General features: G+C 39.7%; 2 protein-coding genes across 2 annotated transcripts; both read left to right on the top strand.

Annotated features, from left to right (window-relative positions):
* Positions 1 to 3,616: 3,616 nt before the first annotated feature.
* On the top strand, positions 3,617 to 20,280 carry LOC311486119 (cell surface A33 antigen-like; the record flags this gene model as incomplete). Its single annotated transcript, XM_084541881.1, has 7 exons — positions 3,617 to 3,907; positions 4,589 to 4,818; positions 18,347 to 18,563; positions 18,847 to 19,008; positions 19,191 to 19,307; positions 19,435 to 19,564; positions 19,998 to 20,280. The coding sequence occupies exons 1-7, from the start codon at positions 3,853 to 3,855 to the stop codon at positions 20,278 to 20,280; spliced, it is 1,194 nt and encodes a 397-aa protein (XP_084398007.1). The 5' UTR covers positions 3,617 to 3,852.
* Positions 4,857 to 6,315, top strand: LOC311510113 (cell surface A33 antigen-like). The gene is made up of 3 exons (XM_084575058.1): positions 4,857 to 5,068; positions 5,312 to 5,476; positions 5,661 to 6,315. The coding sequence occupies exons 1-3, from the start codon at positions 4,924 to 4,926 to the stop codon at positions 5,978 to 5,980; spliced, it is 630 nt and encodes a 209-aa protein (XP_084431184.1). The 5' UTR covers positions 4,857 to 4,923; the 3' UTR covers positions 5,981 to 6,315.
* Positions 20,281 to 21,275: the final 995 nt, after the last annotated feature.

The raw sequence follows: 21,275 nt of genomic DNA, 5'->3' as shown, positions 1-21,275 counted from the left end.
CCGACGTAGCTCCTCCTCTTCATTGTCCTTATCCGTTATCTGGTCGGAGTCTCTGTCGTCTGTAGGTAGGTTTGCTGATGCTTCCATGTTGTGAGCAGGTGCCACAATCCTTGACCATCACATCAAGTCCCTCTGCAGTTGTCCTTGGTCAGCGGCGTGGTGGGACTGATGAGGTAAAGCTCTTACTGTAGCATCCCCGGCTAAATGATGGTCATAGGCCTTGACTGATGGTTCACAGTGTTTGATTTTATTTAATCCTTTTCACTCATGAACTCACCGTAAGAGCTACAAATGAGAACAAACAAAACATTACTATCCCTTTTAAACAATGAGATTAATAAATCATAGCCTTTTTTATAAGCCATACAAACTAAAATGATGAATTTCAATCATGAAATCAACATTTAATAACTCATTTTAAACCACTGACAATCTCTGATAGAGAGCTGTATCCAATTGTTTTTAACTTAAATTAAACTTTTTAACATGTAAATTTTATATCAAATAAGCAGTTTTAACATATACCAAAGACAGAACAAAGCATACAAGTACGTTTTCCTTTTTAGATTAATAAACACTTGAACTAACCACGAAACTGACGAGGTAGCTCAGCTACTGTTCATTAGCATTTACGCTAGCAAAATAGTTGCAATAATAACACCTTGAAAGTATAAAAGGCACTGCAACATGAATTCGGTGTTAAACCTTACATTACATTAAATGGTTACAAACCTTGTGCCATATCAGCCAGGAGCTCATTAAACAATTATGTCGCTTTCCTCTAACTCAATGGATGCGCTTCTCACACAGGCACACTTTATTACATGTCGACACACCGCGCAAGGAATACCGGATGTTTATATGAGCGAGGCACTTTCAAAATAAAGGTCTGTTTTTTTTCGCGTCTGGTAAAAATAATTAAATAATAACTTGGCTTAAAAGGATATCAGTAAACAAAATTAAACGGCATACTTATAAACTATTATTTCTTTGAAGGTCATTTACAGTCACACCTTGACTTTCTTCCATATAACGCACATTTCATTCATAATATTATCAATACAGGCCTATAATTCCTGCACGTTTTTGTTTTTATGAATTGTGTGAAATGGCCAAATAAAAATAGGTAATACAAAAGGATTATCTGGTCCAGACAGCGTTGGAGGATGGAAATCTGTTGATTGTCGAGTGTCAAATAAACGCAGAGATGGACAGAAAAAGGTCAAAACCATCAGGTGCCCAATTTAGGGGGGAAAAAAAGAAAAGAAGAAGAGGAGAAACGAGCAAAAGATAAAGGTATGCTATGTTCTCTCTGTATGATTACAGTATCCATGTCATGAATGAAGGGCTAATGTTAATTGGTGGTATACGTTTGTTAGACTTTTTACTATGATGCTTGCAATGCTTATACAACAGTAATTCGTGTTAACAAACACCAGATCTAATTTCACCGTAAGATTGTGCTTTGCAACAAAACTGTTCCAAGTTCAGTTATTATTTATTTCCATCACGTTGGGTCCTGTAATTAATTCATATCTGTAGGTAGTTTCAAAGATCAGCATTTGCTACAACTCTATTTCATGTCAAACATAGTTTAACCAGTCATAACTAAAGACTCCTTCCTCCATTTGGGACATTGCTCTGAGAAGTTGGTCAAAGAGACCAAAGTTTATTGATCCTGCAGAGAAACCAGACCGTTGGTGCGGTGACAAGAGCAGAGCCATTGAGTTAGTACATTACTGGAGATATAAAAGAACTGGATGTTATCATTAGAAATAAACAGTAATATATATAAGTTGATGGTGAAAACTCTTATATTACTGCAGTACCTGTTGTAAATATGCTGTTATTTTGAAGTTGTTGTTTTTCAGAGCTGTACTGTGGTCTGAGGGGACCAGTCAAAGTCCAGCAGCTGTACATCAGCTGTTGGACCGGTGGACTAAACAGCAGACGACTGTTGACTCTGGTGAAAACTCTGAACACAGACACACAGAGATAAAACAATATGAGACACAGTTGTAGGATTCCAGGTTTTCGAACACAAATTCAAAACAGGCCTCAGATCCAGTCTGGTTAAGTTAGTCTGAACTGTATCATCTGTAAAACACACAGTGTAGGAGCTATTTGTAAAGTTAGTTTTAGTTGTAAATTTAATTTGCTAATTATGAGTAGCTTTGTTTGATTAACTTAAGTGTTTGTTTTGTTTAGATTAGATTTTTTGACGATACTCTTTGTTAGTTATTTGTTTAGGATATTTAGATTTGCATTGTTCAAATTTTGGTGTACTTTTTGGTATTTGGGTAACTGTGGGCACCTGAGGTTATTTAAGGAGGTAGGCACCTTGAGGACCAGCATGCACCTGGGTGGGCCTATGGTTTTTTACCAGTGCAAGGAGGAACCAGCAGCCATGATTTTCTTTGTTCTTTTGTTTGTTTTATTATTTTTGAAATAAATCACCACCAAACGCAAGATCTGGTATGGACATTCATCTTCGTTTGCCTGCGTTAAACCATTCCCATGGTGCATCAGTGGCCCTTTGATATGTTTGATTTAAAGTTTAAGTAGTTTTTTTTCTGGACAAATGGCCACTACAATAAATAAAAAACCTGCCCCTGGACACAAAGGAAGGATTACCTCATTGGACAGATTGGATCTTCTTGGATTATGGACAGATGATCAGCATGGATTGTTTTATTCTACACAAAGGATGCCTTCCAGCACCTGGACATTGGGATCATCCTCGTTGAAAGGAAAGGTGCTGTACTCCAACCTTCCCTGTACTCCAAGCTTCAGTGAAAGTCATAATTGAGGGACGAGTTGTGTGTTCACACCCTGTCAAACAGGTTGCAAATGTTGCCAGGCTGTTTTTAATATTTCAACTTGTATTTTGTTTGAATGACATGTTTTGTTTTTTGCCTCAGTAACATTTTAAAGTGTTAACTTGCAATCTTCTAGAAGCTCAGGGCTCCATACTCTTGCTCATGTGATTTAATATAATTGATTTACAGCAGCTGATCTGTACCTTTTACAGCAAGTTAAAGTTTTAGGATTCTATCCCATTTTAATGTGTTTTGAATGTTTCCAAAAACCAGATGTTGTTGGATGCTGTAATATTTCAGCTTGTATTTTGTTTGACGTGTTTGATTGCAGCAGCAATACAATAAATTGGTTATTTAAAGTATCAAATTGTGTTTAATTTCTTCCTTTCTAGGTTCAATCTCAATCAAAATAGTGTAATTACAAGAAAATATTATTAATATCAACAAATGATTACAAGTAACAATAATTTAGTATTTTTCATTTGTTAAAATCTGAATGTTGAACTTATTTTTTTTGCATTTTAGACTCAATTTATATATGTGAATTTAACATTTTAAGTAAAGACTACTAATGTAAACTAGATTTTTTTTCAGCTGCAAGTAATCAAGAATGTATGCTTGTACAACTTAACATGTTTAGTTTCACCATGTGTAAAAACTAAAGTGGTTTAAGGCAATCGGTTTCCACGCAAATTTCTAGTAATGTCAACTAATTTGGGCCAAGAGTGATAGCCAATCATCATCACTTATGTGGCTACCTCCCCCACCCCATCCCAAAAAAAAAAACCCACCTACGCAGCTTTTGTGGCTGGCTGACAGCGCAAATAACGCAGAACATTCAACTGTCGCTAACGGTAAGAAAATAGTAGTTAATTAGATTACTCGTTACTGAAAAAAATAACGCCGTTAGTAAATAGTAGGTCTTTCTGTCTTGGGTTTTGATGCAAATGTATTCCGGGCAGCTTCTCTTCCCCATTTCATTGTAGATAAACCGAGCAGGCACAGAAGAGCCGGTGGAGATAAGTGAGAGAAAATGAAGGCCTTTGCCGTGGGGAGGGGGATTTCTATCTTAATTCAGCTGTGTCTAGGTGAGTATTCTTGTAAGAAAAAAAATAAAATAAATAAAACTTTGCTTCTTTCGTGTGCGCCATAGTGAACTGCCACACCTGTTTACGTAGGGCCAGGATCAACTGTTGAAAAGGTACAGGCCGATATGCCTATTCATAGGCAAACCATCTTATTGGTTTGATTTGTATTTATTATTATTATTTTCTATTTTCTTTTTTTTTTTTCTTTTTTCAATTACATTAGCCATGGGCGCTCTCGAAGCTGTTATGCTACAAACATTATTACTATAGAACGGTTTTGGTTTCTTTTAAAACGAAAGGCTCGCTTTTGGATTCAGTCAAATGCATTTAAACACATTATTATTGTTGTTATTATTATTGTTTTAAATTGCTATCATTTATTTTATCAATGACTGGTTCGGTAAACCGTCCATCACAAGTTCCCAGGAGCCAAATGTGACTTAATCCTCTCCTTGGAGATAATAATAATAATAATAATAATAATAATAATAATAATACAAAACTAAAACGATGACTAAAACATTCTTGTAGGAAAACAGGACATGTGAATGGTTGGTGTTATGTTTATAAAACACTCACAGATACTTCTGTTGTGCTGTAAGCTGAAGTTCTCTGTTCTTATGCATTTTTGTCCATCATTTCTGAATGGTAATGATCAATATGATCTTAAATCTATGACAGGGCTGTCAGGTGTGGGCGCCCTCACTGTGACCATCCCTAAACCCGAGTATGAGTTTGCCAGGGGCGACAACGTCACACTGCCCTGCACCTTTAGAACCACAGTCACCAACCCACCATCAGTCACCATCTCGTGGTTAGCGTATGCTGTGGATGATAAAACTGATGCAAGGGTCTGTATCTATCTATCTATCTATCTATCTATCTATCTGTACACATCAAAGAACAAGAAGTGAACATGTACTCTTGTTTTACTATTCCTCTAGACCTCGATCATTACCTACTTTCATCCCGCTAAGCATGCTGACATTAAAAGGGAGTATGAAGGTCGAGTATCCATGGACGTAGACGTCAGCACTGGAAAAGCAAACTTGAAGCTTACCTCCATTACACTGAAAGACAACGAGAACTTTGAGTGTCGCCTTCTGGTCGCAGGTGACGATGAGGGCACGCCGTTCGACTCGACACGTTTGGTGGTTTTCGGTAATGCGTCATTCATTTTTAAAAGAACGAAAAGAAGAAAGAAATTCTGCTTTTGAGTGTTTTGAAGATGACACGATGCATCGTTTCTGGCTTTCATCACGGCCTAATCTTTTAATTGACTGTTCAGTATCCAAATTTGTTACCAGTATCATGAAGCAAAATGAGTTGCTTCGCTGTTAAATTACAGAACAAAAATCTCATAATTTTTTTAAATTATTTCATTTTTTTCATTTTGTTTTGTAGTTGCTCCGTCTAAACCCATTTGCAACATCCAGGGCAAGGCAGAATACGGCCAGAACATCAACCTGACCTGTCTGTCTGAGGAAGGCTCCCCTCCGCCCACTTATACATGGACTAGTAAAGATGTCTCGGGTAACCCTCGGCCCCTAGACCCGAGAAGTACTCAAAGTAAGTACACAGCGGTGCACACAGATGAAAAGTTTACTCACATGAAAAAGCACATTCTTTTAATATCCACATTGAATCCTATGAGTAGCTAGTAGCAGTAGTGTATGATTTGTTGTCTGAAACCAGAAAGAAAATCTTGATTGCAAAGATGTGGCATATATGTGATTGATCTTTTGTGTTTCAGAGGGAGGCGTCCTGTCTCTGTTTAATGTCTCCATACACACATCGGGATACTTCGGCTGCGTCTCACGAAACAAGATTCGCTTTGCTACCTGCAACATCACCATCTCAGCCATGCCACGTAAGAGAAACTTCCTGAGAACACCTTTTTATTTGTTCTCAGTAAGTGCATTTTTACAGCATTCTGTTATTAATTCACATCCTTCTTTTCTCCTGTCTCTCAACTCGCCTTCCCTCGACCCCGCAGCGTCCATGAACATTGGCTCCACCACAGGAATCATTGCTGGAGTTGTCGCCGCGCTGTTTGGAGTAGGGATGTACTGACATACCAGCGGCCGGTTTTCAGCCCTACAGTGACCAGCTGGTTTGTCTTCATCATAAAAAATACATAAAATAAAAAGTACCTTATCCAAGTCTGCCATTATATTCGTTATTTTCCACCCTGCTGCTCCTCCTTTACTTTTGAAGATCGTCATCAGCCGTGTAGAATGATGATCTAGCTGTTGCATGAATTTCAATCTCAGTGGTACAGTGGTGATGCGATAAACTCTGCTTCTACCTAGACATTTAACAAAGTATAAAAATATCAACACATTACAGGTCAAAGAAAACAATTATCAAATTACTGGTTGTTATTGTGACTTCCTAAGATGAAAATTCTGTCCCATGATATTGTGTGGATCATTCTAAATTAATGCAATATAGGACTACAACAAGGATATCCCTTAGTTATTTTTCCCAAAAGTTATAATTTTCACAGGTATGATTCTGTTGCCCAGTTCCAATGACCACCACATGCTTGCAGTACAACAAATTTGACACAATGCTTTTCTGGAAAATTACATCACATGAATAAAGACAGTTCACCTTGCATTTAATAAATTCATAATTCTAATTTTCACCTTTAGGGGGAAGATTAGAGAAGCAAATAATCTTGAGATTTTTTTTTACAGACAAAAATTGTCCATTTTCCCTCTTACTTTGAGTGTCTGTGTTGCGAGTAAACAGACATTTGAAGACATAATTTTTATGATCAAATCGATGAAAATAATCTGTTGTTGCAGCCCTCGTGAAGATTCCTTTTATTGTCATCCCCTCACCAAAGAGCTGGCCACCTTCTTTTGAATTCAGCAATGAAAGACTTTTGTTCAATCACTTCATACCGCCTGTAAGCAAATGTATTTTCCATTTTCTCCTTAACCACCTTTTGGTTGTTGCTCTTTCTCACTTCGGACAATAGTGCCAGTCTCTCTTCCTCAAGGCTCTCTTGGGATTGTCCTGTTGGATAATCTGGACAATAGTTCACTTCTGCTCTTCTTGCTTTCTTGACTTGATTTGGAGATGTGAGTGGATCACCTTGTTTATGCTTGGAGGAATTCACATTCAGCTTGGAGCATCCGATATTGCGCAGCTTTGTGCGGTAGTTTGCCATTTTATATTTCAAGCTTATTTTCCACCCATAAAAGCCAGAAACCGAACCTTGCTCCTTTAAACATGGGTGTTTCTTCACGAGTGCTTCAACTACTGCATCAAATTCAGCATTGCACGTATAAGCTTTATATTTGAATATCTGGGATGCCAAACTTTCAAGAATGTCTGACTTCATTCTTGGACTTGGACTGAAGAGGATACCATTATTTTGAAAGTCAGCACGCTGAAGTTGGAGCTCGACATCATAGACGAACTCAGGCACAGGGAAGACGTCTGGCCATGGCTCACATCTGAGGGACGATGATGATGAGCTAGAAGATGAGAGAATGTCAGTGTCCACAGATGAGATGGAAGCAGTCTCATTCAGACTGGGTTCCACTGAAGATTTTTTAGAATTTAAACCCAAATGCAACATAGCAGCAACAAACAAAGTGTGACATGTGTCCACTGAGATCAGACCTGCATCACAGACAGATTGTAAATGGCGCCTTAAGTACTGTGTCTCTGGAGCTAATTACTGGACTAATTCATTCGGAGGTAAGTTAAAATATTATCAATTGGCTGTCTTACCAATGACAAATATCTCCTCTGCTAATAATCCATAATATTTACAATAAGCAATATTTGCTGCCACCCTGACCCAAAAATACACATATATAAATACAAAATATATAAATGAACACCACAATTAGAAATCCCCCCACTTCCTGTCCTGCCGCTTGGTCTCTCCCGGAACGTATATGACCGTGCCCGTGCACCCTGGAGAAGACACGGACTAGACAGGTAAGTGTTAAGTTAACACTGTTAACACAAACAACACGCTTATTCCGCTATTGCACCAGATTGCACCTTTATCACTTAACGATATTGCACGACAAGTCTTTAAAATTACTTCTGCACGCTTATATATATATATATATAGCAACCCTAGAGGCCAACTCAAAGCCAATTGCCCCAGTCAACATCAAATGTGGCATATACCAAGGAGATGCACTATCACCACTGCTGTTCTGCATAGGCCTGAATTTTTCAGCCAGATCATCACAAAGAGTGGTTACGAATACCAATTCCAAAGTGGAGCAACAATTAGCCACCTGCTCTACATGGATGACATCAAGCTGTACGCCAGGAATGAGCGAGAAATCGACTCACCGATCCACGCCACCAGGATCTACAGCAACGACATAGGGATGTCATTCGGATTGGACAAGTGTGGCCGGATGGTCTCAAAGAGAGGCAAGATGATCAAAACTGAAGGGGTCGACCTACTGGAGGGCAACATAGGTGATATCCAAGACAGCTATAAGTACCTTGCTATCCCACAGGCTAATGGAAACCATGAGGAGGCCGCAAGGAAGTCAACCACAACCAAATACCTTAAGGCTGAACGATTTGGGAAAAAACTAGGCATTGCATTGGGAGTCAATAGGTCTCGATGTCGTTTCAACGTTTGTTCAACGTCGAAATGTTATCTGTTCAAATTGACTGATTAACTGTAAAAACAATTACAGTGTTTACATAGGCTATAGATAAAACATACATTTAATGAATAATAAGTTATATTAAAAATATGTTTTGCTATAAATTAACACATTTATATAAATACAATGTATTAACAGAACCTAGCTTTGGGGGAAAATTATAAGTTTGACAACACAAAAGTGCAATTTCTTAGTTCTTCTTTTATTACACAAACATAATCAGAACACTTTTGAAAAACTAAATAATGAGACCAACATGATTCTTACACATACAGAAAAAGTTAAGAGACTACTTCAAAATGATCAGTTCCTCTGGTTTTACTATTCATAGCTATGTGTTTGAGTAAAATGAACACTTTTGTTTCATTCTATAACCTACTGACAAAATCTCTCCCAAATTGGAAATAAAAATATTGTCATTTAGAACATTTATTTGCAGAAAATGGCAACAGGTCAAAATGACAAAACAATTCTGGTGTTTTCAGATGTTGTATAATGCAAAGAAAACAGGTTCATATTCATTTTAGAACACAACACTACTTTTCAAATTTAGGAGTTTAGAAATCAACATTTGTGGAATAATCCCAATTTTTAATCGCATCCTTCACCTGGAGTGGAGATCCTCACTCTGTCATGTGAAGCTGGAAAAACATTTGAAGTATATTACTTAACATTTCCTAAACACATCTTGGGAAATTGTACACTGTTTTACCATCTAATTCACCTACGTACATACTACATACATCACATGAATGTTAAGTCATGAAACAGACATATATTGCTTTTTGGTTATATTTACATAGGCCAAAATGTCCCAGATAATGATAAAATAAAAACATTACATGATTTTAAAACGAAAAAGCATTGTTAATTAACAACGCAGACAACTAGGCATTGCATTGGGAGTCAAATTTTTATATTCAAAATCCACTTAATGTTAACATTTTAACAGCTAATCAATAGATTAGGCTACCATTGTTTTTTTTATGAAGATAAATTAACATTTTCAAATTATCTTGGGGGAAAAAAATGCATTTTCTGGACACCTCCATGTCAGCTCGTCTGTATAAGTGCTTCACTGATTTATGTCTGGATTTCTAAACTCCAATAGTCCAAAAATATCAGAATATTAGACAGAAAGCACACTGCAGAGGCCTGTTTCATGTTAGCCGAGTGAGCAGCTAGCTTGAAATCCACTCGACAGTTAAACACATAACGCACGGTCGGTCAATCACACTTTTTAAAACACAGAAAGTTGCATATGAACCTACAGTCTATGATATGAACACATATAAACCGTCTCTAATGTTTTATGTCAATGAACTTACTGAAAAAACTGTTGCTCTGCACGTGCTGTGCTTGCTTCTCTGCAGTCGTGTTCCGCTGCCAGGATGGTAGTAGAAGGTCCCACCCTTTTCGCCTCTGATTGGATAGAAGGGCTCTCACCCGATTGGTTGTATACATTTATTTTTTTCATCGAGTTGGTTTGTAGTCGAGGTGCAACCTAGACCTACATTTATTTTTTTCATCTAGTTGGTTTGTGGTCGAGGTGCAACCTAGACCTATTTTAAACTCGTTTCAAGCTAGAGGTCGCCCCTTAGACCTACCGTCAACCCCCAGGTTGATGAAATGTTTGCAGGGAAGGGCCACGTCGAGTGAGGAATGGCTGCCAGGGGGCAAATTTCTCAGAATCCAATGGACAGCACACAGTTTGTGTGTTTTCCATGATGTACCGATGGGGTTACAAACTTCAAAATCATGTATAAACAGAGAGAGATTCTTAGTTCCTCCCCTGACAGAAATACATTATTCTTAAAGTGCTGGCCATCTTCAAAGAATCTGTAATGCTGCTGGTCACTCACTCTCTGTTGGTGTCTTCTCTTTTCGATAACCTTGCTAAGCACATCCTTTTGATTAAGTAGCTGCTGTAAAACCTATAGCAAAGGGACATACTGAAACCTATTAGCCTTTGCATCAAGTATAAACTCAACTGGATCAACAATATTAAAATGATTTCTATAATATTGCTTCCGCTTAAATGCAGTGGGTAACGGCCCTTCCTTTCCTAAAGCTTTTGACAAAGGGTTAAATGAAGAAAGTGTGCACTTTAACTCTTTATATGAGTAATTGGTTAACCTGCAAATTACAGTTACTGAAGAAGTCAGCAAGAATGTTGTTAGCTACAGGCACCAGGGCAGAATTAACTAAATAATGCAACTCATTTAACAGCTGATCAACCGCTGAGGCTGGTACATGGAAACAATTCTCCAACTTTAATAAGACAGATGCCAATTTCTGTTCTATAACTTTTGGCAGATCCTCGGGTTCTGGGATCAGTGCATCATCTTCAAGTTCAGCATTGTCAAGTGCCTCATTACTATCTGTCAGACATAGGAAAAAAAAGAAAAGAAGAAGAGGAGAAACGAGCAAAAGATAAAGGTAAGGTTGCAATCCTTATACAACAGTAATTCGTCTTAACAAACACCAGATCTAATTTCACCGTAAGATTGTGCTTTGCAACAAAACTGTTCCAAGTTCAGTTATTATTTATTTCCATCACGTTGGGTCCTGTAATTAATTCATATCTGTAGGTAGTTTCAAAGATCAACATTTGCTACAACTCTATTTCACGTCAAACATACTTTAACCAGTCATAACTAAAGACTCCTTCCTCCATTTGGGACATTGCTCTGAGAAGTTGATTCTCATCATCAGAGTCTAATCACCAACAAATTCTTAGCTCTAAACTCTTATTGTGTTCATTTGTTCCTCTTTATTTATTAAACTGCATCATTACTGTCAGCATATTTATTTCCTCTGGTGGAAATGTCTGAGAAACAGAGAAGTGGACGACCACAAACAGTTTGCTGCTATTTGTAAAAGCCGAAACGTTTCACAACAAGACACTAAACTCACACAATGTACACACTAAGAGCAGCCAAAGGAGACCACACTATACTGAGAAGTGCCACTATCACAACATCTGATCAGACTAGAGTTCTGATGTTTTCTACACTACAGAGAGGTGTGTATCTGTCAGACATGACCAAAACAGAACAAGTCAAATATTCCACCTGACATCTTGATGAAAACCACAGAACCACACGAGAAAACCAAAGTTTATTGATCCTGCAGAGAAACCAGACCGTTGCTGCTGTGACGAGAGCAGAGCCATTGAGTTAGTACATTACTGGAGATATAAAAGAACTGGATGTTATCATTAGAAATAAACAGTAATATATATATGACCTTTAAGTTGATGGTGAAAACTATTATATGTATTACTGCAGTACATGTTGTAAATATGCTGTTATTTTGAAGTTGTATACAAATGAACATGTTTTTCAGAGCTGTACTGTGGTCTGAGGGGACCAATCAAAGTCCAGCAGCTGTACATCAGCGGTTGGACCGGTGGACTAAAGGGTAGACGACTGTTGACTCTGGTGAAAACTCTGAACACAGACACACAGAGATTAAATAAAATGAGACACAGTTGTAGGATTCCAGGTTTTCTAACACAAATTCAAAACAGGCCTCAGATCCAGTCTGGTTAAGTTTGCCTGAACTTAAGTTTGATTAACTTAAGTGTTTGTTTTGTTTAGATTAGTTTTTTTGACGATACTCATATTTGTTTAGGATATTTAGATTTGCATAGTTCAAATCAGTGTTAATTTCGTTGACGAAAATTTTTCGTCATAGTTTTAGTCAACGACCTTTTTTTCCTCTGACGAAAACGAGACGATAACTAAATAAAAAATATGCTCAAAGACCAAAACTATGATGAAAGTTATTGAGATTTTTGTCAACGAATAAAAACGAGACTAAAATATTTGACAAGGACGAGATCCAATCAGGAAGACTTGGAAAGACAATCAATCAGAACAAACTGTGGAGAGCGGTAAGACGCTCATTGATGGTCGGTAGAGGTGTGCGATACGGTGCGACACCGCTAAATTTGGTATCGATCCGATACCAAGTAAATACAGGGCCAGTATCGCCGATACCGATATCGATACTTTTTAATAATTACGGTGGAAGTACAGTACAATACAAAAATAAGACAACATTTCTCCCCTTTAGTGAACTTTTTTCTCCTTTTCAGGGGTCTGTCTGGGCCAGGTGGAGGGGGATTTTTAAAATTTCCATCTGCTTATACAAGTTTGTTGTGTTACCACTGTATCTTACAGTCTTTTTACAAATAGTACAACTTGCTATCGGTCCGAAAATATAGCCAAACAGCCCTCGTTGTGTGTAATGCGCTGCTGCTGGCCGGGCCTAGCAGGTAGCGGTGGGCAGTGTTCAGGGACGCGGAGTCACGTGATGGTACAACAAACACACGAGAAGGGGAGGAGGAGCAAAAGGAGCATGCTCTTCTCTGTGACAGCAGCGGCATTTAGACAAACAGGGTCAGATCGCCTTTTTCACGAAATGAGGGAAACTGAAACTTAAGTATCGATCTCATTATATTGGTATCGATCAATCTCGATACCAGCTTGGTATCGATATTATCGATATTTGGATCGATCCGCCCACCACTAATGGTCGGTAGACTGCTCCAAAGGGTCATCATCATATGCATGCACTGGAGTTTTTTATTAGCACCGCGAAATGTCACAGCCGGGGAGTAAACGGAGGCAAGATATATGGACTCATTTCCTGTTTACCATTACTGAAAACAAGACGCATTGCAAACCGCGTGGACCTGCTATCTACTATCGCCGGTAAAAACACAACGAACTTGAAGCGACACTTGCAGGTAAGCTAGTTAGCGCGTTAGCTCCAAAATGCATGTCATGGCTGTCTACGGTATCTACTACTGTGTGCTGTTCAGTGTTTTAAGTTTGTTAAGAGTTGCTACCCTCGCTAGTTTTGGTTTATCAAGTGCAAATACAACTGAGGCCCAAATCGAATTTGGTCAGGTGCAATAACTAGCAACTCTGGTTACGTTAACCATAGACATACACATACATAGACGCCTTACTGAGCGCGGGTCCATTCGTCAATGTTGCCGCCATATTGGAGGAGGCAGCTCTGTCCCGCGAACCAATAGAGGAGTGAACTTTATTAAGCGTCTTCTACAAGGTACTATAAGCATTTACACATCCACACACGAACGTATACATTCAGGAAACCGATAGGAACCAAAAACAACGTCTGTAACATTCTGAGTAGTTAATGTTACATCAGCCATCAGGTGCCCAATTTAAGAACGTTTGTTAGCCTTTTTACTGTGATGCTTGCAATGCTTATACAACAGTAATTCGTCTCAACAAGCACCAGTGTAGAACCGCCACTGAGAGAGGGACGCGATGTTCACCTGAAAAAGTTCACGAAACTCATCTGGAGGAGTTGTACAATGATTTTCACGCCGAAGTGGTGGATTTTTGTCGTTTTTCTGGCAGGCAAGATGAAGATAAACGTAGAAAAACAGATGACCGTTAGTGTGTGTCAAGTGGTGCAACAGGTTGTTAAACTCCCTTCGAGTTTGAAATAACGGTAACCGTTTTTGGCTAACCGAGCTGCACTGCTGTGTTAATGACTTTACCTGAAGGCTCAAATATTTCACCTTACACTTATAAATATACCTTTGTTTCAGTGTCAGTAAACGTGTAACTCGGTTTAATGGCTCGTTGGTCCGGTATGCTAGCTGTGTTCCAGGCTGTTACATTGGATTTAGTCATGTGTGAACAGTAGGGTAACCGATTCAGTCCGTTGTCCGTTAACTGGTACAACGTTACTCTATCTTTGCGTCATTCATTCATTCATCTTCTATACCCGTTTAGTCCTGTTAGGGGTCACGGGGGTCTGCTGGAGCCTATCCCAGCTGTCATCGGGCGAGAGGCAGGGGTACACCCTGGACAGGTCGCCAGTCCATCGCAGGGCCACACACAGAGACAGACAACCATTCACACTCAGATGCACACGGCCAATTTAGAATCACCAATTAACCTAATGAGCATGTCTTTGGATGGTGGGAGGAAGCCGGAGTACCCGGAGAGAGCCCACGCAGACACAGGGAGAACATGCAAACTCCACATGCAGACTCCACACAGAGGGGCCAGCCGGCCCATGGATTCGAGCCGGTGACCTTCTTGCTGTGGGGCATCTGTGCTAACCACCTCGCCACTGTGCCGCCTATCTTTGCGTCAGAATCTCCATTAACATATTTTAGTATTTAGTGCCCTAATGCTCGTGACTTGAGCTTTTGTTGGTCAACTATATGGACTGATGTAACTTCAATTTCCCTAGTGGATGAATAAAGTTTATCTAAGGCTAAGTCTTCAGAGCGCCGGGCTGCCGTACCGATACACAGAGTGGTTGCCTCGGCAACCGCCTGACGTAGCCCGCGGGCCTCGAGTTTCACGTGCACTATAGAGAGCCGAAGTCCTGCCCCCTCTACTTCCGGGTTATGGGACCTATCTTTCGAAAAAATATGAACGGCAGTCTATGGCGAAAGATAAATTATTTTCTGGTCCCGATCGACTTGTGCCTTGGATTATACATATGTTGTTTTTCAGAATAAAAAATGATTTTACATGTCAAGAATGTCACAGTTTGTCGCAAGATAGTTCAGTAAAACGCTATGGAAAATACGTAATTAAACGAACTACAAGTCCCGCATGCTGGCGCGTACAGAACCGACCAAAACTCCCTTGTTGTAACTGCAGCTCTCGACATGACCCGATTTATAATGATTTTCACCTCGTTTGATGCTTCTGCCTTCGTCCTGGAAGAAGACGGTAAAGCTCAACAAGGAGACAGCCATAGTTCTCTAGGGATCTCTAGAGAGATGTAGTTCACTAAGCGATCTCATACAAAACCTAATGTTGTTCAGCTTATTTACGTCAAATAATTTATCTCTTGACGTGAAAAATTAAATTCACACACATCATATGTGAAATTCATGCCACAATTCGATCGGGACCAAAAAATAATTATTATCTCTCCATAGACTGCCGTTCATATTTTTTCGAAAGATAGGTCCCATAACCCGGAAGTAGGGGGGCGGGACTTCGGCTCTCTATGCAGTCAGGGCTCCTGCTAAGCGAACAATTCGGTGAACGAATCTTTTGAATGAATCATTTTAATGAACTGATTCTAGTGATTCAGTACAGTCAAAAGAACTGCCGTTCCCATCACTATGCGCGCGTTTCTGTGTCCAACACCCGCCCAATTGAACACTGCCCTGCCGCTGATTGGCTTACCATGAAATCTTACCCTATAGCCAGTCATCATCACTTATGCGTCTACCGCCTCCACCCCACCCCAACCAAGTAAAGCAGCACATTTAACTGTCAGTAACGGTAACGGCGTGAAAAAAATAATAGTAACGCCGTTTATTTTAACGCCGTTATTCTCATCACTGATCAGTAGTAGGTCTTTCTGTCTTGGGTTTTGATGCAAATGTATTCTGGGCGGTTTCTCTTCCTGTGACAAAGGGGTGAGACCATTTGTCTCTTATCAATACCATCCTCTGTGGAACCATACTTGTTGATTTTCAGCCATTTTACCATTAGTAATCATCATTTTACAGAGACAGACTATCCCGGGTTTGTTTGTGATTTGTATTATGTTTGGTTATATTTCTTGTCCAACATCTTTGGTTAAAATAAACTCTTACAAGTATTGTTAAATTTAGTTATAGTTTATTGATTTAGTTCTTGTCAAAATAAGTTAAATTAACATTTAATTGTGTTACTTACCATACTCACCATGTGGTCAGAGTCAAAAGGAGGAAGTGCTGCAATATTTCCTGCTTTTATACTTTCAGTAACATGATTGAGGGATGTCGTTGGACTAGTCCAAATGAGTGTAGGTAAGAAACATGAGTTCTAGGTATTATTTAGATTTATTTGTTATTTCATTTATGTATGTGTAAAATGTGGGATTTTGGGTAAAGCAGGTGAGAGTGTTTTACTGTAATCAATGTGATTTATAACTTTGGAAACAGGTGAATTAGGAGCCAGTGGAGTCACCTCCATCATTGGTACAACCATGGAGGTTGTGCCAAGAGGAGAGACTATTTAAGGACTGGCCTTTTGTCTGTTGAGGAGGGCAGAGTGAAAACATAGTGCTGATCCGGTGTAGCAATTTACACTTGATTTAAGTTGAATTTTGCATTGTTATAAGTTGAGTTTTGATTTAGTTCAACTCATAACTATTCAGTTATCCCTTTTTTTGTTGTATATACTTTTTTGCTACACGTGAAGCTGGAAGCACTTGTTGTAAATAAACACCTTGTGGTGATTTTTTTGAACAAACTGCCTTGAATCTGCCTTCTACTTATGCTGCTCTGGTCAGCTTCGCAACACTTCCCCATTTCATTGTAGATAAACCGAGCAGGCACAGAAGCGCCAGTGGAGATAAGTGAGAGAAAATGAAGGCCTTTGTCGTGGGGAGGGGGATTTCTATCTTAATTCAGCTGTGTCTAGGTGAGTATTCTTGTAATAAAAAAAAAAAACATTTGCTTCTTTCGTGTGCGCCATAGTGAACTGCTGCACCTGTTTACTCACGGCCAGGATCAACTGTTGAAAAGGTACAGGCCGAGACGCCTGTTCATAGGCAAACCTTCTTATTGGTTTGATTTGTATTTATTGTTATTATTATTATTTTCTTTCTTTTTTTTTTTTTTTATTACATTAGCCATGGGCGATCTCAAAGTTGTTATGCTACAAACACTATTACTATAGAACGGTTTTGGTTTCTTTCTTTCTTTGGTTTCTTCATTTACTTTATCAATGGCTGGTTACACCGGTCGGTAAACCGTCCATCACAAGTTCCCAGGAGCCAAATGTGACTTAACCCTCTCCTTGGAGAACATAATAAGTTAACCGTGTCATGCAAAACTAAAACGAGAAGTAAAAGGTCTGCACTTTGGGGGACGAAGACAGCCGAGGCCGCCTGCGAAAACATTCTTGTAGGAAAACGGGACATGTGAATGGTTGATGTTTTGCTTATAAAACACTCACAGATACTTCTGTTGTGCTGTAAGCTGAAGTTCTCTGTTTTTATGCATTTTTATGCATCATTTCTGAATGGTAATGATCAATATGATTGTTCTTAAATCTATGAAAGGGCTGTCAGGTGCAGGCGCCCTCACTGTGACCATCCCTCAACCAAAGTATGAGTTTACCAGGGGCGACAACGTCATACTGCCCTGCACCTTTAGAACCAGACTCACCAACCCACCGTCAGTCACCATCTCCTGGTTAGCGTATGCTGTGGATGATAAAACTGCTACAAGGGTCTGTCTCTCTCTCTGTGTCTGTCTCTCTGTCTGTGTGTCTGTGTCTCTGTGTGTCTCTGTGTGTCTCTGTGTGTCTCTCTGTGTCTCTGTGTGTCTCTCTGTGTCTCTGTGTGTCTGTGTCTGTCTGTCTCTGTCTGTCTGTCTGTCTCTGTGTGTCTGTCTCTGTGTCTGTCTCTGTATGTCTGTCTCTGTGTGTCTGTCTCTGTCTGTCTCTGTGTCTCTCTGTGTATTTCTGTGTGTCTGTCTCTCTCTGTCTGTCTCTGTGTCTGTCTCTGTGTATGTCTCAGTGTCTCTCTGTCTCTGTGTCTGTCTCTGTGTCTCTCTGTGTCTCTCTGTGTCTCTGTGTGTCTCTGTGTGTCTCTCTGTCTCTGTGTCTCTGTCTCTCTGTCTTTGTCTCTCTGTCTCTCTGTCTGTGTCTGTCTCTCTCTGTCTCTCTGTCTCTCTTTCTGTGTCTCTCTGTCTCTCTGTCTCTCTCTCTCTCTCTCAAAGAACAAGAACTGAACATGTACTCTTGTTTTACTATTCCTTTAGACCTCGATCATTACCTACTATCATCCCGCTAAGCATACTGACATCAAAGAGGAGTATGAAGGTCGAGTATCCCTGGACGTAGACGTCAGCACTGGAAAGGCAAACTTGAAGCTTACCTCCATCACACTGAAAGACAACAAGAAATTTGAGTGTCGCCTCCTGGTCGCAGGTGACAATGAGGGCACGCCGTTCGCCTCGACACGTTTGGTGGTTCTAGGTAATGCTTCATTCGTTTTTAAAAGAACGAAAAGAAGAAAGAAATTCTGCTTTTGAGTGTTTTGAAGATGACACGATGCATCGTTTCTGGCTTTCATCTCGGCCTAATCTTTTAATTGATTTTTCAGTATCCAAGTTTATTACCAGTATCATGAAGCAAAATGAGTTGCTTCGCTGTTAAATTACAGAACAAAAATCTCATTTCATTTTCATTTTTCATTTTTCATTTTTCATTTTTCATTTTTCATTTTTCATTTTTTTCTTTTTTTCTTTTTGTTTTGTAGGTGTAGGTAAACCCATTTGCAGCATCCAGGGCAAGGCAGAATACGGCCAGAACATCAACCTGACCTGTCTGTCTGAGGAAGGCTCCCCTCCACCCACTTATACATGGAGTAGTAAAGATGTCTCGGGTAAACCTCGGCCCCTAGACCCTAGAAGTACTCAAAGTAAGTACACAGCAGTGCACACAGGTGAAAAGTTTACTCGCCTGAATATAATAATTTTAATATCCACATTGAACCCTATGAGTAGTAGCAGTAGTGTATGATTTGTTGTCTGAAACCAGAAAGAAATTAAATCTTGATTGCAAAGATGTGGAGTATATGTGATTGATTTTTTTGTGTTTCAGAGGGAGGCGTCCTGTCTCTGTTTAATGTCTCCAAAGACACATCGGGATACTTCAGCTGCGTCTCACGAAACAAGATTCACTCTGATACCTGCAACATCACCCTCACAGTCATGCCACGTAAGAGAAACTTCCTGAGAACACCTTTTTATTTGTTCTCAGTAAGTGCATTTTTACAGCATTCTGTTATTAATTCACGTCCTTCTTTTCTCCCGTCTCTCAACTCGCCTTCCCTCGACCCCCACAGCGTCCATGAACATTGGCTCCACCACAGGAATCATTGGTGGAGTTGTCGCCGGGCTGATCGCACTCATCATCATCATCTATTGCTGCTGCCTCCGCCACAAGAAGAAGAAAGAGGAGGAATACGCCATGGGGTAATGTTTTTCTCCTTCATAAATGCAGACACGCACATTAACTGATGATGAACAAGATGCAACATTAATATCCATTGGATGTCACTTCTCATATCTGCACTTAAGTGTTGGCCTATTTGCTCCATTAGATCAAAAAGCTTTTTCTCCTGTGTCTGTTTCTGTTTGATGGACATGGTGTGTTTGCACGGCATGTTTTTATCAAGTGGAGCTTGATCAAAACTAGCATTTTTTTTTTCACACAGGCAGCGTCCAATTGAGAATTTGGACACTAACCCATGCTCCTCACTGAGTCGCATCTTGTTGCAGATTGTGAAAATATTCTCAAATGATTCATTCACACCAGCAACCAGATTTATTTAACCAAATTTGTTCACAGTTTTTTTTTTTTTTTTTTTCACCGCAAGCGTCTGACTGGTGCGTGTTCACTTTACAGAGTTCGCGAGGATGACTACTACGACCAAGAGTCACATCCTGAAAAGCAGGAGACCACACGGAGCAATGGCGACTCGAAGAGGCCTGATGATGGCAGTGAGCGTGATTACGATCGTCGCAGCAACTGTGACGACCGACACGATGATGATGACTGCCGCCACAGTGAACGCAGAGATCCACAGTATGCTGACAACGACCTTTACATTGAGCCCGATGACAATCGTGACCATGACAAGCCACCAGTGCCGCCTAATAAGCCACCAAAGAGGGACTATGATGACTAAGGCCCCTAACCTCAATCACATTTAGTTGACTTTACTGCCTAGTGGATCTAGTTGTTACCTAGTTGGCTCAATCGGCATTTTTATTTTGAGAGGAACATTTCTGAGAGTTGAGATTTTCTACTAACTTACTATAGGTGTGACTGAGAGGAGACATGGAGGATTAGTGTCGGAAGGGGAGGCAAACCAAAATGGCGTCCACAAAGGCCGCAGAGGTTGCGCTAGACTTTTTCGTTGTCTGTCATTTTGACGGACAGAGTCATAAAAATCCCGTCATAATCTATTTTTAGCCGTCACTTTAATTTTTTTAAATTACATATTCAACGGCATTTAATTTTCATTAACTTTAAGTACTTTTTCAGAACAGTAGTGACTTTAAATGAAAAAAAAAAAAAAGCTTGGGCTGCCAATAGTCAATGCTGCCGACACGTCTTGTCCGTACTCGGAACGGAACTGTTCTCTTAGATGGTACCGTAAGTGCTTCGGTGGTATGCAAATTTAATTTTGGTAGCCGTTAGCCACATAGACACAGATACATACATATATATTGTATATGTCTATGTTTAGCTCTGACGTGTGCATCAGTGTAATCAGTGTACCAGGAAATCGTGAACCGACAAAACTCCGCGATGAGAGACAAGAGCCAATTAATAAGGTCACTCGCCACCAAGTGGTCAGGGGTGTGAATTGTCATTTTGACAGATGGCCTTCAGATTTTTCCGTCACAGTTTTAAAAAAAACGGTCAATGACGGAAAATATTCGGTTAACGCGACCCCTGAAAAGCCGTGTGATCTGTGTTTAATAGGGGGTAGGTGGGTACCCACATTATAAACAGCGCACATTAGGAACTGAACAAACATTTCACAGATCCTGGAAACTTAGATACAGCTTTACATTTTAAAGTAAACTATTTGTCTCATTTATTGGCTCTATATATCCATTCTAACAAATTTAAAAAGCCACGCTTCCCGACTACCCAGGATTTAGCTATTTGCGC

The sequence above is a fragment of the Chelon labrosus genome (genome assembly GCF_963514085.1).
Source record: "Chelon labrosus genome assembly, chromosome: 3".
NCBI lineage: Eukaryota > Metazoa > Chordata > Actinopteri > Mugiliformes > Mugilidae > Chelon > Chelon labrosus.
This window is presented reverse-complemented; position numbering and strand designations above follow the sequence as displayed.

Bases quoted from the DNA above. Each gene is read 5' to 3' on its own strand.
- LOC311510113 (XM_084575058.1), top strand. From the start codon at position 4,924: ATGGACGTAGACGTCAGCACTGGAAAAGCAAACTTGAAGCTTACCTCC. The intron at 5,069-5,311 runs GTAATGCGTCAT...TTTGTTTTGTAG, and splicing joins GACACGTTTGGTGGTTTTCG to TTGCTCCGTCTAAACCCATT. The intron at 5,477-5,660 runs GTAAGTACACAG...TTTGTGTTTCAG, and splicing joins AGACCCGAGAAGTACTCAAA to AGGGAGGCGTCCTGTCTCTG.